The sequence below is a fragment of the Delphinus delphis genome, chromosome 15 (genome assembly GCF_949987515.2).
Source record: "Delphinus delphis chromosome 15, mDelDel1.2, whole genome shotgun sequence".
In the NCBI taxonomy this organism is placed as follows: Eukaryota; Metazoa; Chordata; class Mammalia; order Artiodactyla; family Delphinidae; genus Delphinus; species Delphinus delphis.
Window position 1 is genome coordinate 83,119,153 of NC_082697.1, and position 20,121 is coordinate 83,139,273.

General features: G+C 47.4%; 3 protein-coding genes across 6 annotated transcripts in view; 2 read left to right on the plus strand and 1 right to left on the minus strand.

The window, feature by feature from the left end:
• The first annotated feature begins 43 nt into the window (after nt 1-43).
• On the plus strand, nt 44-8,175 carry AIMP2 (aminoacyl tRNA synthetase complex interacting multifunctional protein 2). The gene is made up of 4 exons (XM_060032486.1): nt 44-284; nt 4,791-4,997; nt 6,729-6,960; nt 7,787-8,175. The coding sequence occupies exons 1-4, from the start codon at nt 150-152 to the stop codon at nt 8,173-8,175; spliced, it is 963 nt and encodes a 320-aa protein (XP_059888469.1). The 5' UTR covers nt 44-149.
• Nucleotides 8,176-8,309: 134 nt separating this feature from the next.
• Nucleotides 8,310-20,121, minus strand: part of EIF2AK1 (eukaryotic translation initiation factor 2 alpha kinase 1) — a 30,668-nt gene continuing 18,856 nt past the window's right edge. For all 4 annotated transcript variants that reach the window (XM_060032482.1, XM_060032480.1, XM_060032481.1 and 1 more), the window contains 5 exons: nt 18,481-18,581; nt 12,897-13,008; nt 12,591-12,673; nt 11,278-11,511; nt 8,310-9,107 (listed from right to left, as the gene is read on the minus strand). In XM_060032482.1, coding sequence (XP_059888465.1) covers nt 8,997-9,107; nt 11,278-11,511; nt 12,591-12,673; nt 12,897-13,008; nt 18,481-18,581 — 641 coding nt within the window. In that variant the 3' untranslated portion in view covers nt 8,310-8,996. The remainder of the gene's footprint in view (nt 9,108-11,277; nt 11,512-12,590; nt 12,674-12,896; nt 13,009-18,480; nt 18,582-20,121) is intronic.
• ANKRD61 (ankyrin repeat domain 61) lies at nt 13,978-18,409 on the plus strand. The gene is given in 5 exon segments (XM_060033197.1): nt 13,978-14,142; nt 14,145-14,206; nt 15,145-15,239; nt 16,685-17,321; nt 17,323-18,409. Coding segments are annotated over 5 exon segments (1,248 nt in total). The 5' UTR covers nt 13,978-13,991; the 3' UTR covers nt 17,626-18,409.

Here is a 20,121-nt window from a genome sequence, read left to right on the forward strand (position 1 = left end):
AGCAGGGGCCAATTAGAGCACAGGAACTGAGCTTTCCCGGACACCAGCCTCCGGGTCGGAAAGGAGGTGGCCGCAGCCTGTCGTGGACTTGCACGGTTTCTGAGCGTTCGTGTCTCTCACCCGCCACCTTCCCTCCCTTGGGTTCCACAATGCCGATGTACCAGGTAAAGCCCTATCACGAGGGCAGTGGATCTCTCCGTGTAGAGCTTCCCACCTGCATGTACCGGCTCCCCAACGTGCACGGTAGGATCGCCAGCCCCGCGCCAGCAGCGAGCCACGTGCAGGTAGGAGCGCGCGGCCCTCTCCCCGGCCCCGCATCAGCCCAGTGCCAGGCGCCAAGGCTCTAGTCCCGCCGCCCGCCCGTCCAGTGCTCAGGCGCCCTGGCTCCACCGCGGCCCCGCCCCGCTGCCCTCTTGTTCAGTGCGCACGCGCTGCCGCCCTGGCCCTCAGTTGGAGGACTAGGGGCAGGGGTCCTTCCAGGCCCGCACCTTGGGACCCGAACTGTCGCGAACAAACCGTGGGGACCAGACACGATCGCCTACCCCACTCCAGCCTCACGCGCCCGCCGGCCTCCGAACGACCGTAAACTCAACTATTAAAATAGCTATCCATCTGGAATCTTTCTTTCGCTTATGACTACTTAAACTTTTATATGACGAAATTTTACCCACAGAAAAGCGAATAGCACGTAAATGCTCGTTTTGAGGAATTATAAAGCGAATCCCAGTGTCACCACCACTCAAGTTAACACGTTGTCAGCGCCCCACTTAAAACTACCCCCAAAGTTCCCAACTTCCACGGTCATTACGTCCTGCTTTTCTCTCTTATTTTGTCACCTGAGTATGCATCCCTAAACCACGTAGTCTTGGTGTAAGTGGAAGCATGCAGCGTGTGCCCTGCAATGTCTGGCTGCCTCTTCTAGATATGATTTGAAGAATCCCTTTGCTGCCATGAGAAAGCAAAGCGTTCGTCCTCTGCGGCCTGCTGCTCCTTGGCTTGACTGTGCCCCCAGGGCTTTATCCATCCCGCTGCTCACGGGCGTCGGCTGGTTTTGCATTTTAGGCTGTTATGAATTATTCTGCAGAATATTCTTGTACACGAGCAGGCATAGGGGATATACTAAGGGATGGGATCGCTGGCTCAGTGGGCTGGTCTGTCTTCAACTGGATTAGATTGCTTTCCAAAGCGGTCATCCCGGTTTATGCTCTCACCCGCAGTGTATACGAATTTCTGATGTTGGCACCCTCCCCAAAGCTGGTGGCTGTACAGTGGTATCCTAATGTAATTTAGTTCATATCTCCGAGACCGCTAAATCGGTCGAGCCCCTTTTCATGTTTATTAGGCATTTTGATTTCACCTCTTTTGTAAAGTACCTGCTCAACTTTGACTTTTTTTATTAATTGCAAATACACATTTTAATTTTCCAACTGGAGAGACTTCCTGTCCATTCTGGCTCAAGATGAGTGAATAGATAACGTTCGTGGCTTGTTTTCCCTGTCATCCTTTGTCTTAAGACCTTTCTGCCTCGATTGGAAGGGCGGTGGTTAGTTTAGTTTGAAACCAAATAACACAACTGTTGTCTCACTGTAGAGCTAAGGCAAAAACACAAGCATGGTCCAGTATCTCTTCACCTGGAGATTCCCATGCAGGCATGCTCTGGTGCCCCTCAACTGGACAGTCCCATGGAATCAAAAAGAAAACCCCAGAGTGGAGAGCATAACATCTCTTTTGAGACCAAGTCCCCCTTTCTTTTTTTTTTTTTCTTTTAAGTCTGCTGCCTAACTACTTCCTTTGGGCATTTAACTGTGAACTTGCAACTTAGAAGATGATAACAGCAGATGATAACAATGTGGATAGATCATTAGAAATCTAGCATCTCCAGGAGAAATGAGAGCAACACAAAGAATAAAATGCTTCTAAAAAAAAAAGCTTCTAAATCCATGTAAAATAACAAATGGATAAACACAGCACGCCAAGTCACGGTCTCTCCTGAACAAGGAAAACAACAGGCCAGCATTAGAAGGTGTGGTAGGTAAAGCAGAACTTGAGTATCTTGCGTTCCTCAGATCGAGCTACTGGGTTCAGTCTTCAGGGGAGTGCTGACGGGTTTTGAATACAGTAGGTGCTTTGCCCCTGGTTGGGCAGGGACCCGACTGCCAGTTGTAGAAATGAGCAAAGTTGTACACAAAGAATGCACACATACAGTCTGGATTAAAAGATTGGAAGTATTACTCAGGAGGACTGATACTGAGTTAACATGAGGATATCACACAGGTGGCAGCCTTACCAGTCACACATTTTGCACACTTATTTCCAGTCAGCACCACATTGTTTAATTGGCACACTGAACTCTATCCTTCTTTGTCCCACCCAGATGGTAGCCATCTTGCATTTCTCTGCTGTTTGATCTCAAACAAGAGCAGCAGGTGAGGGGAGCTGAGATCGTGGAGATCCAGCTCTAGGGTAAATCGGCATTAACCAGCCGAGAGAAGGGGGAGGGGTGTTGCAGACAGAGGGAACCTGATGAGGAAAAGCCCTGTGGCAGGTTTAGGATCCAAAGAACAGCATGGCCAGAGCACAGAGCAATGGGGAGAATGATGGGAGAGGAGGTAAGCAGAGAACCATTCCTACAAGCTATTTATCAAGCTATTTATCTTAGGCTTTTTAGCCTAAGAGGTTGTTTTGATTTCTGGCTGCCATCGTAGGGATGGGTGGGGTGGAGGGGTGGACCAGAATGGATGCAAGGTGACCAGTGGAAGTAGGCCAGGTGAAAAATGGTGTCTTGGACTCAGGCATTGACCATGGAGGCATACTTACAAGTCATTGGATTCCAGAAAATTGACAACAGTTGGTGATGCATTGGCTCTGCGAAGAGGGCAGTGTTGTGAGTGACAAGGGGAGAAACAAAATGTTCCTTAAACTCACCAGCATACAAATGTGATCAGGCACTCTTCCAACACTCACACTGTATCATGAGTGCATGTTTATTTTTTATTATTTTTTAAAATAAATTTATTTTATTTTTGGCTGCGTTGGGTCTTCGTTGCTGCACGCGAGCTTTCTCTAGTTGCAGCAAGCGGTGGCTACTCTTCGTTGTGGTGCGCAGGCTTCTCATTGCGGTGGCTTCTCTTATTGCGGAGTACGGGCTCTAGCTGCGCGGGCTTCAGTAGTTGCAGCGTGTAGGCTCAGTAGTTGTGGTGCACAGGCTTAGTTGCTCCGCGGCACGTGGGATCATCCCGGACCAGGGCTCAAACCCGTGTCCCCTGCATTGGCAGGCAGATTCTTAACCACTGTGCCACCAGGGGAGGCCACGAGTGCGTGTTTATAATAAACTCAAGGTCATTGCCTATTGACCCTTTTGTCTAGTCATGAGTGTCTTACTCATGCTTAACGTGTTCTTTGTTCTCTTGACTCAAATGGATTATCTTTTGTGAGAGCTTGTGAATCTGAAAATAGGTTGCACAGTGTGACTGCTGGGAGGTTTCTTGTTATTGCTTTTTAAAGTAAGTTGGGGGCTTCCCTTGTGGTGCAGTGGTTGAGAGTCCGCCTGCCGATGCAGGGGACGCGGGTTCGTGCCCCGGTCCAGGAAGATCCCACATGCCGCGGAGCGGCTGGGCCCGTGAGCCATGGCCACTGAGCCTGCGCGTCCAGAGCCTGTGCTCCGCAACGGGAGAGGCCACAGCAGTGGGACGCCCGCGTACCGCAAAAAAATAAAAATAAAAAAATTAAGTTGGTAGGGACTTCCCTGGTGGCACAGTGGTTAAGAATCCGCCTGCCAATGCAGGGGACACGGGTTCAAGCCCTGGTCCAGAAAGATCCCACATGCCACAGAGCAGCTAGGCCTGTGCACCACAACTGCTGAGCCTGTGTGCCACAACTACTGAAGCCCGCGCACCTGGAGCCCTTGCTCCACAACAAGAGAAGCCACCACAGTGAGTAGCCCGTGTACCATGGTGAGGAGTAGCCCCCGCTCGCCGCAACTAGAGAAAGCCCATGCGCGGCAACGAAGACCCAACGCAGCCAAAAATAAATAAATTAAATAAACAATAAAGTAAGTCTGCAGAGATTTGAGATTTATTTCTCAGCAAATATTGGGTTGGCCGAAGAGTTCCATTACGGAACAACCCAGACAAACTTTTTGGCCAACCCAATGTTATTAGTTACTTATGGTATGCTAGTCCACTGTACCAGGCAAGAAAGATGCAGATTCAGTGAATGAAGGATGTGAATATTCCCTCTTTATGAAGTAATACATTTCAGCAGTGAAAAAGTTCTAGATGATTCTAAGATAATGTGAGTGCCAGTATTGCCTAGAAAATGATTTGGGGAATGGATCATTTGACCCTCCCGGACATACTTCTAAGCCTAAGGACACTTTTCTCTTAACCTGTGTGGAGCATGCTCCCTTTTCCCTTCGATTAGTATGATTGATTACATCCTCATCGCCACCCCCAATCATCTTCTATTCATTTACGCAAAGTATTTTGAACTAGTTTGATAGAAAGAACAATTTGTGTTCGTCTTCTCTCCTTCTCTGTTCTTAAAGACTAAATCATCTGAAATAGGAGTCCTGCAATTTCTGAGTGGCTTTCAGGCACAACATTATTTGTTTTATAGCATTTGGGGATTGATTTGCAGGACCTATTGGACTGGAGCAAATGAGATGATTCTGCTAACTTCATTTTAATGTCTTCTGAAAGGTGGGAGGTTCGAACTAAGTGGAAGACAAGTGATCAAACAGACTGCTTTGATGTGAGAGGAAGTGAACGTTTTGATGTTGGTCTGTTTAGGAAGAGTCGGACCCATCTCTTCAAGCTCTTGAGTCCCGCCAAGATGATATTTTAAAACGCCTGTATGAATTGAAAGCTGCGGTCGATGGTCTCTCCAAGATGATTCAGACACCAGACGCGGACTTGGATGTAAGCAACATAATCCAAGCTGACGAGCCCGCTGCTTTATCGACCAGTGCATTGGACTTAAATTCCGTGCTTGGAAAGGTGAGTGCATCTAGAAAGCTAAGGAACATCGGCGCGCTAGGTGGATATTAGTGCTGGAAAATTGTGCTGCTGGGATTAAAGCGTTGGTTTTCGAGTTTTCAAAGGTGGTGCAAAAGGACATTCCTCCTCTGATTGTGCCTTTGCACAGAACAGATTCATGAGCGTTGAGTGAAGCCAGGCAGGCTCTAATGCAGCTTCTGGATTTCTCAGACCCGGTAGAGAACGGGTGGGGGGGATCCTTAGGCAGAAGAGGGAGTCAAGAGTCCCTGCTTCCTGCCACTGCAGGCAGCTCCCGGCAGACTCCGAGCCCTGGAGAAATGGTCGTACACTCAATGCTTCTCTGAGTTCAGCCAAGTCCACCCCGACTCTTTGAGAGTGGCCTGAATTTCAGAGCCTGGGCTGTCTAGGCGCAAAATCCCCACCGATCCTTTTGCAATTTGTTGCTAAAAGCCAGCCACAGTCTCATACCTCAGACGTATTTTGCTTACATTCAGTTTGCTGTGTTAAAATTCAGTTGCATCAGCCACCTTTAATGTCAGTCTACAGGCTTCAGTTGGTTTACAGGACAATCTGATAACGCAAAGAAAGAATATCTTGTTACAAGTGGGTGCAAGAGGGTTCGTCCCGAGAATCCCTGCTAGCACCCTCCCCCAGAATTGGTGATAGACAACGGTCCTGCTTAAAGACCTAACAAGCGGAGGCAGCATTGCCATGTCTCCCCCAGAGCTGTTTTTGGTAACGTCCATCCCTCTGCACTCATGTATCCCTTCATCCCCCAGTTCGTGTTTGCATGCGCCGGGGGCCCATGAGACCCCACTCAGCCAGTCCCCCAGGGAGCCAGTCTGCATAGGGGATGAGTCGGTGAGACAGCTGTGCCGGGTGTCCCAGCATGCCGGGGGGCCTCCCAGAGCACACGGTGCTTCAGATGAATCTTGACACCGCAGAAGGCACGGCATCAAGTAACACGATATGTTCAGAGAAATGCGGAGCATCCAGCATAGGTCCACATGAAGGGCATCGGTCAGGAGTGGCAAGACCAGAGGCCAGATTGTGGCCGGCTGTGGACAGAAAGCCACAGAGTTTGGCCTCTGTTGTATCATATGAGTTCATTAGTTATGAAGAGCGGATGTACAGAAATAAGATAGTCCGCATCTAAAGGAAGCGCGTGTTGCAAATCAACTATACTTCAATAAAATAAATTTTAAAAACAAAATAAAAAGGCAGTGTGTTTTGGCACTTTAATTCACACCTAGTTTTTTAAAATCTCCCTGAGCGAAGACCCTTTTCCAAGGGGTTCTTCATTGACACGTAACTCAAACAAATTGCTGTAGAAACTATATCCTGTCGGGCATTAGAAAGATTTAGTAAATGGAGTAATTACACGTGTGATTTTTTTTTTTTAACTTAGGGACAAATAGAGGTGTCAATCCTAACATGTTGTACTAATCTGAGTAGAGTCACCTTTTATTTATTGGGAGCAGCATTGCAGGGGTGGAGGGTTGGAGTTGGCTGCTGTCCCCTGCTTCCTACCGAGCCGAGCCCCCTTGGTAGCTTCCTTCCATCCCCAGCACTCACATCCTTGGCTGCAGGTCGGGTGACATTAGTACCTTCTTCCCGGGAGGTGACGATTCTTTAGAGAAGCCTGGTGGGGTTCTAAGCACAGCACCTGGTACAGTGTCAGCACTCGGGTTGCTGTTGGTGTCATCTGCTCTGTTGGGGTTTGCTCCCCAGGATTACGGGGCACTGAAGGACATCGTGATCAACGCCAACCCCGCCTCGCCACCCCTCTCCCTGCTCGTGCTGCACCGGCTGCTCTGTGACCACTACAAGGTCCTGTCCACTGTTCACACGCACTCAGCCGTCAAGAGTGTGCCGGCAAACCTCCTCAAGTGCTTCGGCGAGCAGACGAGGCAGCAGCCCCGTCACGAGTACCAGCTGGGTTTTACTCTGATTTGGAAGGACGGTAAGCGGAGGGGCTGCGTGACTAGGAGGCAATGGGGAATGGGAAAGGGGCGGCCTGCAGCTGCGCGGACTCCTCGGCTGCTTGCCGTCAAAGTCTAGAGAGCTTGTGGGGGCCCTACAAGAGGAGCAGGCACACCTTGGCCCGGAGGTGCTCTCCTTCCTCTGGGAAGGTGAAGGGCTCAACTGAGGGCAGTCTCCGAGGGAATCCTGTCTAACCGGCCAGGGCAGGGGAGTCACGGCTGTCACGGCCGTCTTGCCCTCACATTCCAAAACCCATCATTATGGGGACACTGACGTCCTCTTTTAATGGACATTATCCATTAAAGGGTGGCAGGATGTCATTTATTCGTTATCTCACTGGTGTGTGCACTTCTCCCGGTTAAGTTCCTACAGAGGGAATTGAGTTCATGTCCATCCATCGAGGCCTTACTGCCCTCAGCCACACGTGGAGAGCCAGGGTGAGGGCAGCAGGAGGTCCTGGCCTGGGAGATGGGACCCCTGGTCTCCAGGCCTCATGCCCAGGTCCTTAGGCACAGGGGTTGGAACAGATGGTCTGAGGTCCTTTCTAGCTTGAAAACTGTCATCATCAAATACCAGAAATGGTTACTTTATAACTTAAAGTTTGCACCGTTTAAACCTGCAGTTTAAACTTTCTTGAATATTACTAACCTTTTGGAGACCGACTAAAACTGCGATTTTCTTGAAAATACACTTTCCCTCGCCACCAGTTCGTGACCAACAGGGACTCCCCTTGCCACGCTCTACAAGCACTTCCTCCGGCGGTGCTGCTCTCGTTGACATTTCATGGAGTGCTTATTTCTTTTCAGTGCCGAAGACTCAGATGAAGTTCAGTGTCCAAACGATGTGTCCCATCGAAGGAGAAGGGAACATTGCACGCTTCCTGTTCTCTCTCTTTGGCCGGAAGCAGGATGCTGTGAATTTAACCCTCATAGATAGCTGGGTAGATATAGCGATTTTTCAGCTAAAAGAGGGAAGCAGTAAAGAAAAAGCCGCTGTGTTCCGCTCCATGAACTCTGCTCTCGGGAAGAGTCCCTGGCTCGTTGGGAATGAACTCACGGTGGCGGATGTCGTGCTGTGGTCCGTTCTCCAGCAGACAGGGAGCTGCAGTGGGACAGCGCCAGCCAACGTGCAGAAGTGGATGAGGGCCTGTGAAAACCTGGCCCCTTTTCACATGGCCCTCGAGCTCCTTCAGTGAGCCTCAGTCACTGATTTTAACGGGTTTAAATTTTAAGGATGGTGCTGTCTTGTGCCTATTATTGGTAAAGGGACTTGTACTAAAATCAAAGTCTCTATCTAGGCCAGTGGTTAAATATCAATAAATGCATCATATAATTAATTTGTGGTTTTCATTTTATTTAAAACCCAGCAACACTGTATGCAATATACCGTGACGACTACCAGCTACGTGCAGGCACACTGGGGTACAAATACGAACGTATCATGTCGCTGCCTTCAAGGAATGTAGACTTGGGGGGAAGCAAGTCTGTGAGGAAGGAGGGAGCCCGTGGGAACAGCGCAGCGTGGAGGGTAGGAAGGCCAGCAGCTGTCCACTTGGAACGGTGCAGCTCATGCGCGGGCCTGGGCTTGGGCAGCGATGGGTCCAGAGCACACTTAGGTTTCTGCAGTAGAACCTAGAGGAGGACTTGGTGGTCAACAGGCAGAGTTCAAGAGAGAAAGAACAGCTGAGGATGAGGCCTACACTTTCACTTTCAGAGACTGGATGGACGGTAATATTAAGTGAGAAGTCCAGGAAAAGGAGCGTGTGGGGTAGGAGAAAGGCAAGACCAGAACAGGCTTCGTTTCGAGCAGTCTCCGGTTCAAAATGCCAGCCTTAAAGGGTACTTTCACAGCCTCGCTTTAATACGTCTTATACAGGCTCACTAAATGCAATTAGAGTTATACCAGCCACACCCTAATAAAGACTGAAAATTTACATTCCAGTTGACTATTTAGCTTAAAAAGTCCACTCTCATATCTACAGAGCCTATTGAGGCTACACGGGCACACCCCCATCTTTCAAGTCACCCTCTTAACCCCTTTGTCCTGAGAGAGGAGACTTAGCTGCTTCTTTAGTTCTTCAATTTCTTTTTCTTGCTCTAGTATCTTCATCTGTAGGGTGAGATTAACCTGTAAAGAGAGAAAATTTTATGCTCCGTTACAACGGCTTCTTCCTTTACTTTTAAACATACAGGCCTGCCTCTCTGCACACTTCCAATATGCGTGGATTCCAGTTCTCACAGCTTATTACGCGTCACCCAGCAACGTGGGTTAAGTGTCAGTTACCAAGGTATAGTGACTAATTGCCTTAGCACTTCAGTCCACGAAACACTATGTGACCCACCATACATGTCATAATCAGGAACAATCATCACTTCTTTCAACGGCTTTGCTGGTTGGTCACCGTGCACCTGTTAGTCGGTTCACACACGGGCAGTGTGTGGAGTTGTGCTGCCTCCTGTCTCCCAGTGATAAACCCACGTGACGTTTTTGAAAGAGGGAACTGGCCAACGAAGATGAAAGTACAGCAAAGTCATGAAAAGTGAGGATGCTAGAAGTGAATATCAAACGCACGGTGTTACAGACGAAAGAGCTGATCGTGGGAATGCTGATCCCGCCACCATCGGACGCCCTGAGCGAAGACCGCTTATCAACGTGAGCAGGAGAAGGATGAAGATGCCCCAAGAAAACTTCACATTAAAGAACTCTTGGGGACGGATCATAACGTCAAAAGTGCCGAAGGTAAAATGCCAGAAACTGACCCAAACTTAGCGAGGAGTATGACGAGTCACCAGGGCATAGAAAAGATGCTCACTCCGTGCCCTAGGTTACGGGACAAGATGGTGGGCATTATTCAAACTACTCTTGAAACACTTTCATTCTCAATTATAGTTTTATAATTTTTTTCATTTCCACAAACATCTGTAACTGATAATAAGAGAGTTTTAATGTTCTGACAAACATTTTTAAAGGTCATGGAACGACCGTAACTTTCCCCATTGATTATTAAGCTCCTTTTGTATGCTGTGAGCTCTGCGTGGTCATTGTCACAGTCCTGCACTACACAAAGTGCAAAGTGAGGGCCACCTGTCTATGCAAATTTATCTCTGCAGGTATGCACAGGTTACTTTATAAACAATTCTGCAAGAAGGAGAAATCCTTACCATTAACAGCAAATAACTACGGTCTCTACTCTAGCTTCACAGGGAGTTAGAAAATTCTCTCCATACAAGGATATCAATTTAACAACCACATCTGCTATTTTCAGAGACTGAGAGAAAAGCACTACACCTACCCATTTACTGTTCAATCTACTAAAATTCACTGTTTTACTTGAACACAAATAAGCCTTAAACAAAAGACAAATCAACTAACCAGTTGCAAGTGGTTCCCCAACTCGTGTGCATCAGAACCGCTTCGAGGTTTGCAGAAGCACAGAGAGCAGCCCCTTCTCCCCCAGATGTCTCTTTTATAGGTCAGTGGGGGAAGCGGGGTGGGGGGGGGTCTAAGAATTCTGTCGAGTTCATGGTGATTTTATGCTGCTGGTCTGGAGACCGCACTCTGGAACCGGTGCGTCCACCCACTGCTGCTCACACGCTGGGTATAAGTTACTCGGAGATCTCACTACAGTACAGGTCTGGGGGGGAGCCCCGGAGCCTGTGTTTCTAACAAGCTCCCAGGTAAGGCTGATGCCGCTGGTCGGAGGACCCACTTTGAGTAGCAAAGCACTAGAGAACCTGTGAATTTCTCTTTGAGTCAAGTTTTTTAAGTCTTAGAAAGTTTCTGTGTATACCTGGCACTGAAACGACACGTCAGGAAGGAGGAAGGGGATGGCTGCCTGGAGCAGGACCCCTCACAGGACAGAAAACCAGACTCCACACGGGGATGCTGAGATCTCAGGGTGGGTAAGGCGGTCTCAGCCACAGATGCTCCAGCTCCCCTGAGAAGCACTGCTGTCCTATATCCTTTGGTGTGTGTGCCGTTCTACTAGTAGATACTTGATAATAATTCATAAAAGGCCATATACCACAGTTGGAAAGGAAAACTAAAACCTTTTGACTTAGCAAGATGAGGCTCGAAACTGGAACCCATGTGACCATTTCCAGAGTAGACAGTTGGCAGTGGTCATCTAGCTTCCCTGACAAGTACGCCACTGGCAACTCTGAGAATGGGCTGAAATATTTTGTTTCCATAAACCTGACTCTAAGCTCAACTGCGCTTCGTGAAATGGGATTCACAATTTAAACAAATTCCATTTTAAGCTTCATATTTCCCCCAGTATTAAAAAAATCATACATACATTTCCAGCATTTTGGAAGAGTTCACTCTGCAGCAGCTGAACAGCAGACGGCCTCTGGGATGAGCTCTTTCTGGTTAAGTGCTGGATGTACTTGGCTTGGACGGGACACCTTTTACTGAGGGACTCGGGGATCTGTCCAGTTCTTAAACCCATTAAAACATGTGCTCGCTCCATTTCTGTCCCAAACGGCTGAAAGAGCTCCAGCAGGATAACACCCAAGCTATACATATCTGACTGAAAAAGGGGGGAAACGGTCAATCAGTAGTGAAATACACAGAGTAACATTTCCATTCCCACCCGCCTTCCTTTCAAAAGCGAGAGGATTTTCTACGGAAGGATGATCGACAGTCCCTACAACGGAGGGAACACAGCGGGCTGGCTCGTCCCTCACAGAGGCAGGTGTCTGCCGGCTGGATCTCCTGTAGGTGATCTACAGACAGATGACTGTACTCTTGCAATCCCCAGCTCTAACACCAAAAAGGGGCATCCAGGGGCACGAAGGGCTGAGGGCCAGGCGAGGGGCAGGGGTGATCCCGGCCACCCAGCGCGGTCACTACCATACAACTGACTCCACGGCTCCTTGAAAACCCAGGCCAGGTATAGCCTGAGAGAGACATGAGAGGTCACCGAGGGTCCCTGCGGCCTACCCCGGTCCCACCTCTGCCTCCGCTAAGAGTTAGGCATTCTTGGTAAAGTTTTAGCAAACTCTGCATAAAACCTGTCACTTTTCCTAAAAACAGTCTTTTAGGAAGGTGTTTACTACATAGGATTTTCGGAGCTGCCATGGTTTTTCTGGCAGCTCTTTCCCAATCACTAAAAAGTTGAATGATTCATCAAAAGGAAGAAAATTTACTAGGCTGTTATTTTGAGAAAAGAATTTACTTTAACATTCCTTCGAGGAACGAGCTGGATTAAAACTTTTCCGCATCTTCATTCAGCCTCAGAGGGAAGCAGGTGGCACACTTGTCGGGGGCACTGATGTACATAAGCTTGAAGGCAGAATGAACGGCTGAAAACAGACTCTGGTGAATCCTGCCTTCCTGAGGGAAGGTGGTATCTTAAAGGGAAAGCTCATTGCAAAAATTATTTTGTGACAACCACGGATTTGGAAACAGTAAAATAGCCTAAAAAAGTCAGATTCAGTTGAAAAGTGAGGCTTCGCACTATGGTAGTTTGATGTAAGAGATAACCTACCACACTCCGCTATTTCCAAATCACTTCGACGTCAGACCTTCCACTGCATTTACTGTACTTTTTGTTACTTACGACTGCAGGGTAAGTCCACTGAAAGGGCAGAAGGGGACAAACACTACCTTGGCATCATACTCGGATCCCTCCAACTGTTCAGGGGAAGCATACAGGCAAGTGCCCACTCTGGAGGTATGTGTGGGTGTCCCTGTAATTTGAAAAGCCAGAGATTAAGCATGGCAGGGTTAAAGACCCCTGACTGAGCAGGGCATTGCAGCTCCCAAGGAAATGATAGTTGCTTTTTTTTTAAATCTCACCTTTGCTGTTAAGTCTTTCTGATTCTCTTTAAATACTGACAGTGTTCAACCATGTCTCTCTCTCTCTTTTTTTAATGCAAAACCAAACAAAAACAACCACCAAAACAAACTTACTCTTTCCATTTCCATTGGCCCAGTCTGTGTTCTGTATGATGTCTGCACAGGCCAGGCCAAAGTCTCCTATTTTTACTTGCTGATTGGGGCCATGAAGAAAAATATTTCTGGGCTGGAAACAAACAGAACAGGTCAACCCCACGGTGTTCTGGAATGAACAGTGAAAACATGTAGATGCTGAGAGTTTTCAACTCAGAAGCCAACAGCCCCTCAAGAATTAAAAATGAGAGCAGTGGTTCTCAAACTCGGCCGCACATCAGCATCACCCGAGGAACTTTATACAAATCTCAGCGGCCAAGCCACTCCCCAGACGGATTAAATCAGATTTCCTGGAGGTGGACACAGGCGTCGACATTACCTAAAGTCCCCAGCTTATTCCACTAATGTAGAGCGTGCTTGTGCACAAGTGCATTTCAGCCCTGACGGGACCTCAGAGGCACCAAGAAGGTTTTAATAACTACTATCCTCTCAACAAGTCAAAGACTTTGATTATTATTATTTTTAATGAAAACACGGATGTTTTTTAAAGCTCCCAGATGATCTAACATGTTAGCCAGGGTTGGGGACGGCCAGGTCACACTCTAAAGGTACACATTTCACTCTATTGAAGCAGTCATCACAGACCCAACACATTTCCCGACGGAAGTACCCCCAGACCAGTGGAAAATGCACCTCTGTTGGAGGCGGGGTGGAATTCCATTAAAAACTAGAAAGCGTTTAACTTAAAAGTTAGGTCTTCTTAATGTAAATGTTTTGTTTGTATAAATCCCCTTATTTTAGTGTTGTCAGGTTTTTCTAACAGTAGCTGAATGGGAAGAGAAAACAGAAACAATCTTAGGTGCAAGATGATAATCTGGCTACGCTTTTGTGACTAAGTAGAAAGTCCTGGAAACTGTGCTCCTGTAGCTGGCACTGTAGATACAGGAACAACATGTGAAAAAGTTTGGTTCTGATATAAAAATGCATCATCATCTTCACGGATACCATTCTCAACAGTTCTAGAACTGAATGGAAAGAATCATAAAGAGACTGAGACTGACCAATTCTGTAACGCGTTTGCCCTGAATTCCTAAGTCCCCCCTCGAAGTTGTACTCATGGGAAACATAACCAAGAGAGGCAGCAGGGGGCTGGTGGCTGACGGGGCCCAGGCCCCGGAAGAGGGCGCGGTGGTGTCATTCCACACCGGGCTCTACGAGGCCATCCTGAGGGAGGGCAGCACCGCACTCCGGGCTCTGCTTAGAAGCCACCTGTCAACCAGCCCACGGCCGTTCTGGCCAACTCCACCAGCTACAGATCACTGCTGAGCCAGGTACCCGCGTTCTCCTCTCAGTCACTTTGAGAAAAAAAAACGTGATGCTTCAGAAGGAACGCCACCTGATTCTTGAGGACTCACTACACCTGGCTGCCTTCACCGTGCCCGAGGCTGGATGGTCCACGCTGAGCACACCGCACACCCAAAGCCGTGTTCTGCTGAGTCTGTGACGACTCCTTCCAGGGATCACAGGGGCACTGACTGAGCGGAGACTGGGGCTCGCTTGGTTGGAAGAACATTAATGTCATCCTCTCAGATGTGCCAGTGCTGATTATGTCTGTGTGCTGGAATTATTTCTCCCTTTTTTACATATAGTTTTTCATTTTCTGAATTTTTATACAGTAATTATTACCCTTATAACTTAAATTTTTTTCAGAAAGTCACCCTCTGCCCTTATCTTGCAGTCGTGCTGTAAAGGCATGTGTGTGTGTGTGTGTGTGTGTGTGTGTGTGTGTGTGTAAAGAACTCGTATAAACAGCTCTGCTAATCATAGACAGAATACAAGCAGCATTAACTGTGAAACCCTAAACGTGCAGGTTATACTACTGATGCTATGACTTTGGCAAAGGCTTAAAAAGCAAAACCTACTTGTCAATGACTCTCTGGGCCAATTTAAGGACCAAGGGACTTGATAGCAATTACCATTAATTTTACACAATGAGCTCTTCACAAGAATCAACTTTCGAAGCTTTAAGTAAATTATATCTGCTGCCTTGGTAAATCTGCATGTATGTAAAATACAGATTTTTATAATATCAATCTAAAATTGACTGGTTTGGGGTAATTTAAAACGCAAAAGGAGAATTTCAGTGCACATAACAGAGAAATACTGAACCAAAGAGACGCTAAATACAATTATTTCCTTTGAAATAGCAAGCTAACACAATTATTCTAACTATATCGGGCTCCTTGTAATGTATTTTTTACCCCCAAAGCAGACGCAGTCCATCATCCCCATCCTGGCTGCGGAATACCGCAAGGCACAGAGTTTGCTTTGTTTGTTAGAACATGAAGTAGACCCAGAAGTAAGGTAAGTTAACTCAACAGGTGACTTTCTAAATGAGGACACACACAATCTGTGTTCCTTTCCCGATCATGTCTGGACTCATCCATTCTCCATGGGTGATGGACTACAGGTTACCACGTTTGGAATAAACCAATTTCCTTACTGACTAGATGAGATCCTCTGAAAACCGGAAATAATACAGGAACACAAATCAGTCAGCCCACTTAAAGCATCGTAAGTATTAAGCGCTCAGCAATGGTGTTGTGGAAAATTAAGTCCTGGTCACAGCCCTCAGGGAGTTTAACAACCTAAGTTAGATACGAAAAATAAGAAAATGGGAAGAGGCAAGGGATTTTCTTGGAAAGAAGTTCATCTTGCTTCCCAGTATACCTTCACCGCCTAAACCAATGCTGACACTTCCTAAGTGCCCAATAAATATCATCTGAATGAATGGGAGAAGTACATGGTATAAAAGAGAGTCGAGCCCCAAATCCTTACCACGCTCTGGAAGGGCGCCCCACCCCATCTTGCTCTCACCCTGCCCCCGAGCCCCACTCCAGCTCTGCAGGTCCTCCCAGGACTGGACCATCATGTTCCCCCTCCCCACAGGATTCCTCAGTACACCCTTCCCACCCTTTCTCGCCCTGGGTGGGGCCTGCAGACCTCTTTGCCCACTGGCCTGTTTACTTAGCTCTTTCGGATTAATGCTTCCACACCTGACTGTAAGCTCTGCAGTGTGGGAACTCTGCTGTTTCCCCACACCCCTGGTGCAGGGCTTACACTAAATCAACAGGTGAACTGAAGAGTCATCTTCTAATCCCAGTGGAGCGGTCAGATGCTCATAAGAGACCTTCCCTTTTCTCTGCCACAATCAAGGAATTTTGGAGGCAATCCTGAGAGATTTCAGGAAAGGAGATGAGGGCCGAGTTGTCAAACTCTCACTCCGCCTGCGCTGGGGAGGGACTGACGATAAACTCCAGCTGCAGCCCCTGCCATCCACACACACGAGTGAGAAGGCCAGGTAGAGGAGCGGGTGCGGGGCCACCAGGGACTGAGTCAGCGGGCGTTCTGCCCCTTCACGGCTCACTTCTGTGGGAATTCCGGATCACACTCGAGTCCGCACAATTTTACTGAATGGCTGCTAACTCAGCACAGCCCTGAGGGGCTGTGGACACAGAGCTAACTGAGATGCAACCTGGAAGAGGCCACCGTCCCAGCAGGAGTAACAAAGCTGACATGAGCTGCGATAGGAAGCTGGGCCCCTCCGTGCTGTGATGCATACCACCCTGTCCCCGCAAGACGCTGGGATACCCCAAGAAATTAAACAGCAATGCAGATTCTCAAACACTTCTCTAGAGTAATTACGGGGGATTATCTTAAATAAATGTTGCCTGCTTAAGCAGTAGCTCTCCGCGTCGAGCCATTCCCACTGTGAACTGAGTGCAATCTGCCATCAGTACCTATTCCAGAGACACAAGAGGCCTCACCACGCGCCACCTGATGCTCCTGCACTGGCCCATCACCTCTGCCATGCGGACGAAGCCGGGGAACAGAATCCAAAGGGTCCTGACAGACATCCAGAACAACACAGTCCTGTGTCTCCGCATTCTGTGTGAACACGGGGCCCAGGTGAATGCGCGAGCGGACAGCAGCAACGGGCACTCCCGGCTCCGCCTGGCCATCACGTACGGGACCTACCCGGTTCTCTCCATCCTGGCCCACAACGGTGCCCAGGTCAACGCCATAAACGAGTCCAGCATGACACCCCTGCACATGGCTGCAGATATACTAAATAAGCAGGTGATAGAAACGCTCACTGCCCACGGGGCAAACGTCAACTGCGCCGTCTCCTCCACAGGCAACACGGCCCTGAAGCTGGCGGTGTGCACCGCGTCAAGCAAGGCCGGCCAGCTGCTGGCCACGGGCCTGAGCTGCATCCGCCTGCTGCTCGTTCACGGAGCCCAGGTGAATACGCAGGACCGTGAAGGTCAAGCCGCGAGCCACGAGGTGTTTTGGAGGCAGAGAGGCAATAATCTCTTGCTCGAATTTGAAGCCAATGTTAACATATTAACAAGAAATGGGGAATCTCTGATATATATGTACCTTCCAGCGCGGTTCCAATATAAGAGACGCAGCACTTCTCACCAGGCTGCTTTACCACTCTTATCCTTTGAGACTGACCAATGACCAAGGAATTCTACCTGCAGGAATCATGCTCCCAGAATTCCACCTCCTAAGGGAAACCGTAATAAAGTTATCCCAAAAACCCTTATCCCTAGAGGACAACTGTAAAAGAAATGTCAGAAATATTTGTGGGGAGAAACAAAAACAGCACTTGAAGCGACTTCTCCCAGCGAAGATCTGGAATTCTGTATCTGGTTATTATGGTTTAGCTCACCTCCTGAAATAAGATCTCAAAGTTGCACAGAGCCACAGAACTTCAGTAACTCACATCGCATTTTCTGGCTAGACGTGTACCCAGAAAATACTTAACCCATCACCTTATACATCCCAAATGTACAAACGACTGGTTCTTAAACCTTTTTCAAAAAATAAAATGATTTGCACATTAACTTTTTCTTCCTAAATAGTCTTTTAAATGCATTTTCCATGATTTAATTTTTGCCCCAAAAGTAAGTAAATTAATTTAAAACTCTCAGCCAAAGAAGTAAATACATTTGCTCTCTCTCGCTCTCTCTTTTTTTCTGGTCATGCCGCACGGCTTGCGGGATCTTAGTTCCCTAACCAGCGACTGAACCCGCACCCCCAGCAGTGAAAGCTTGGAGTCCCAACTACTGGACCGCCAGGGAATTCTCTATTGTCTCTCTTTCTTGATAGTCTTTTATAAAAATTGGAATAGTCATTACAGATTTTTAAAACACCAGAAAAAAATTTCCCAAGTTAAATTTCCCATGTTAAATTTCTTTTAAGAGGGATAATTACAGAAACAGATTTTACCTCTAAGGCAGAAATGAGTATTTTTGTCAGCATGAAATACATTTAGCATCATCAGTTATATTAGTACTCAGAGCACACTTACTACCTGAAAACAGCTAGAATTTTCGAATGCCCAAAGATTACTCCTTTTAAATTCAATCTAAAGTTTTCACATTCTAGACCTATGGAACAATGATTTATACAATATAAAGGTAATGATAACCTCCGAGGTAAATAAACTAGAGTACATGATCTCATTTAATTCAATAATCCAATACCCAAGTCATCCCTGTAAGCAGCTGTCAATGATTTAATCTTCCCCACTTACCTTGAGATCTCTGTGTACAATTCCCATGTTATGTATGTAAAATACACCTTCCACCAATTCTTGAAAAATTTTTGTTGCAACACTGGCCATAACATAAGGACCTTTAAGTTAAAAAAAATAGTTTTATTTCTCTAATAGTTTTTCACTTGTTACATAACATCAAAATGTAATGAGGGGACTTCCCTGGTGGTGCAGTAGTTCAGAATCTGCCTGCCAATGCAGGGGACAAGTGTTCCAGCCCTGGTCCAGGAAGATCCCACATGCTGCGGAGCAACTAAGCCCATGCACCACAACTACTGAGCCTGCGCTCTAGAGCCCGCGAGCCACAACTACTGAGCCCACATGCCACAACTATTGAAGCCCCTCCTCCACAACTAGAGAAGCCACTGCAATGAGAAGCCCACGCACCACAATGAAGAGTAGCCCGCGCTCACCACAACCAGAGAAAAACCCGCGCACAGGAATGAAGACCCAACGCAACGAAAAATAAATAACTTTATAAAAAAAACATGTAATGAACATAGTTATAAATACATTAACACCTGACACCACACAACATTCAGACTGTCAACACAGTCAATACTCCACAATGGTTTCAAACCTAGAAATCAGCAAACAAAGAAGCCACTGCAAACCAGCTCCCAAGAGTCGATGGACTTCTGTCACCAGAAAGAGAGGACCTCTCATGTCACTCAGAGCCCCTGTATTAACTGCTCTGTAAACAATTTTCAGGCATCGGGTGACTAGATTAAACTACGTTTCAGTCCCCTTCAACCCCTGACATCTGGGGTTTAATGCTAATAAATCTGGTGTCCTGGCCCGCTGTGGATTAAACACATTATTACAAATAACAGAATAAGAAAAAAGATAAATTATGTTAGCCCAAGGGGTGAGCTTCTATTGCCTGGAAGATTTGGAATGCCACATTTTCCAAAAATGATGGACAAATGAAGTAGAGGGGGGAAAAGGTAAACGAATTAATTAATCTATTAATATCATAACATAATATGGGAATTTAGAGGGTGGAGAGGTTTGGTAAGACTAAATCAGGGACTTCCCTGGTGGCACAGTGGTTGAGAATCCACCTGCCAATGCAGGGGACACGGGTTCGAGCGCCGGTCCAGGAAGACCCCACATGCCGCAGAGCAACTAAGCCCGTGCGCCACAACTACTGAGCCTGCGCTCTAGAGTCCACGAGCCACAATTACCGAAGTCCAAGCACCTAGAGCCCGTGCTCCGCGCCACTGCAACAAGAAGCCCGCGCACCGCAACGAAGAGTAGCCCCCTGCTGGCTGCAACTAGTGAAAGCCCCCGCGCAGCAACGAAGACCCAATGCAGCCAAAAATAAATAAACAGAATAAATAAATATATTAAATAAATAAATACATAAAATCATAAACCTATTGTTTACCTTTGAGCACGAGAGCACCACATGCTCCCTTCTCCCTGAATGAGCCGACTTTGTTATAGAGCTCAAACCTATTCCACACCCTCCTCTTACACTGTCTAGCATATAATTTAGGGACCTCAAGTATTTAAGACAGAAAACTCTGTGTGTGTGTGTGTGTGTAAAAACAATGGTTCCAGGGAATTCCCTGGTGGTCCAGTAGTGAGGACTCTGCGCTTTCACTACTGGGGCCC

Coding starts and splice junctions, on each gene's coding strand:
- AIMP2 (XM_060032486.1), top strand. CDS start 150: ATGCCGATGTACCAGGTAAAGCCCTATCACGAGGGCAGTGGATCTCTC. Junction 285..4,790: donor CAGCAGCGAGCCACGTGCAG/GTAGGAGCGCGC, acceptor TGGTCTGTTTAG/GAAGAGTCGGACCCATCTCT. Junction 4,998..6,728: donor TAAATTCCGTGCTTGGAAAG/GTGAGTGCATCT, acceptor TTTGCTCCCCAG/GATTACGGGGCACTGAAGGA.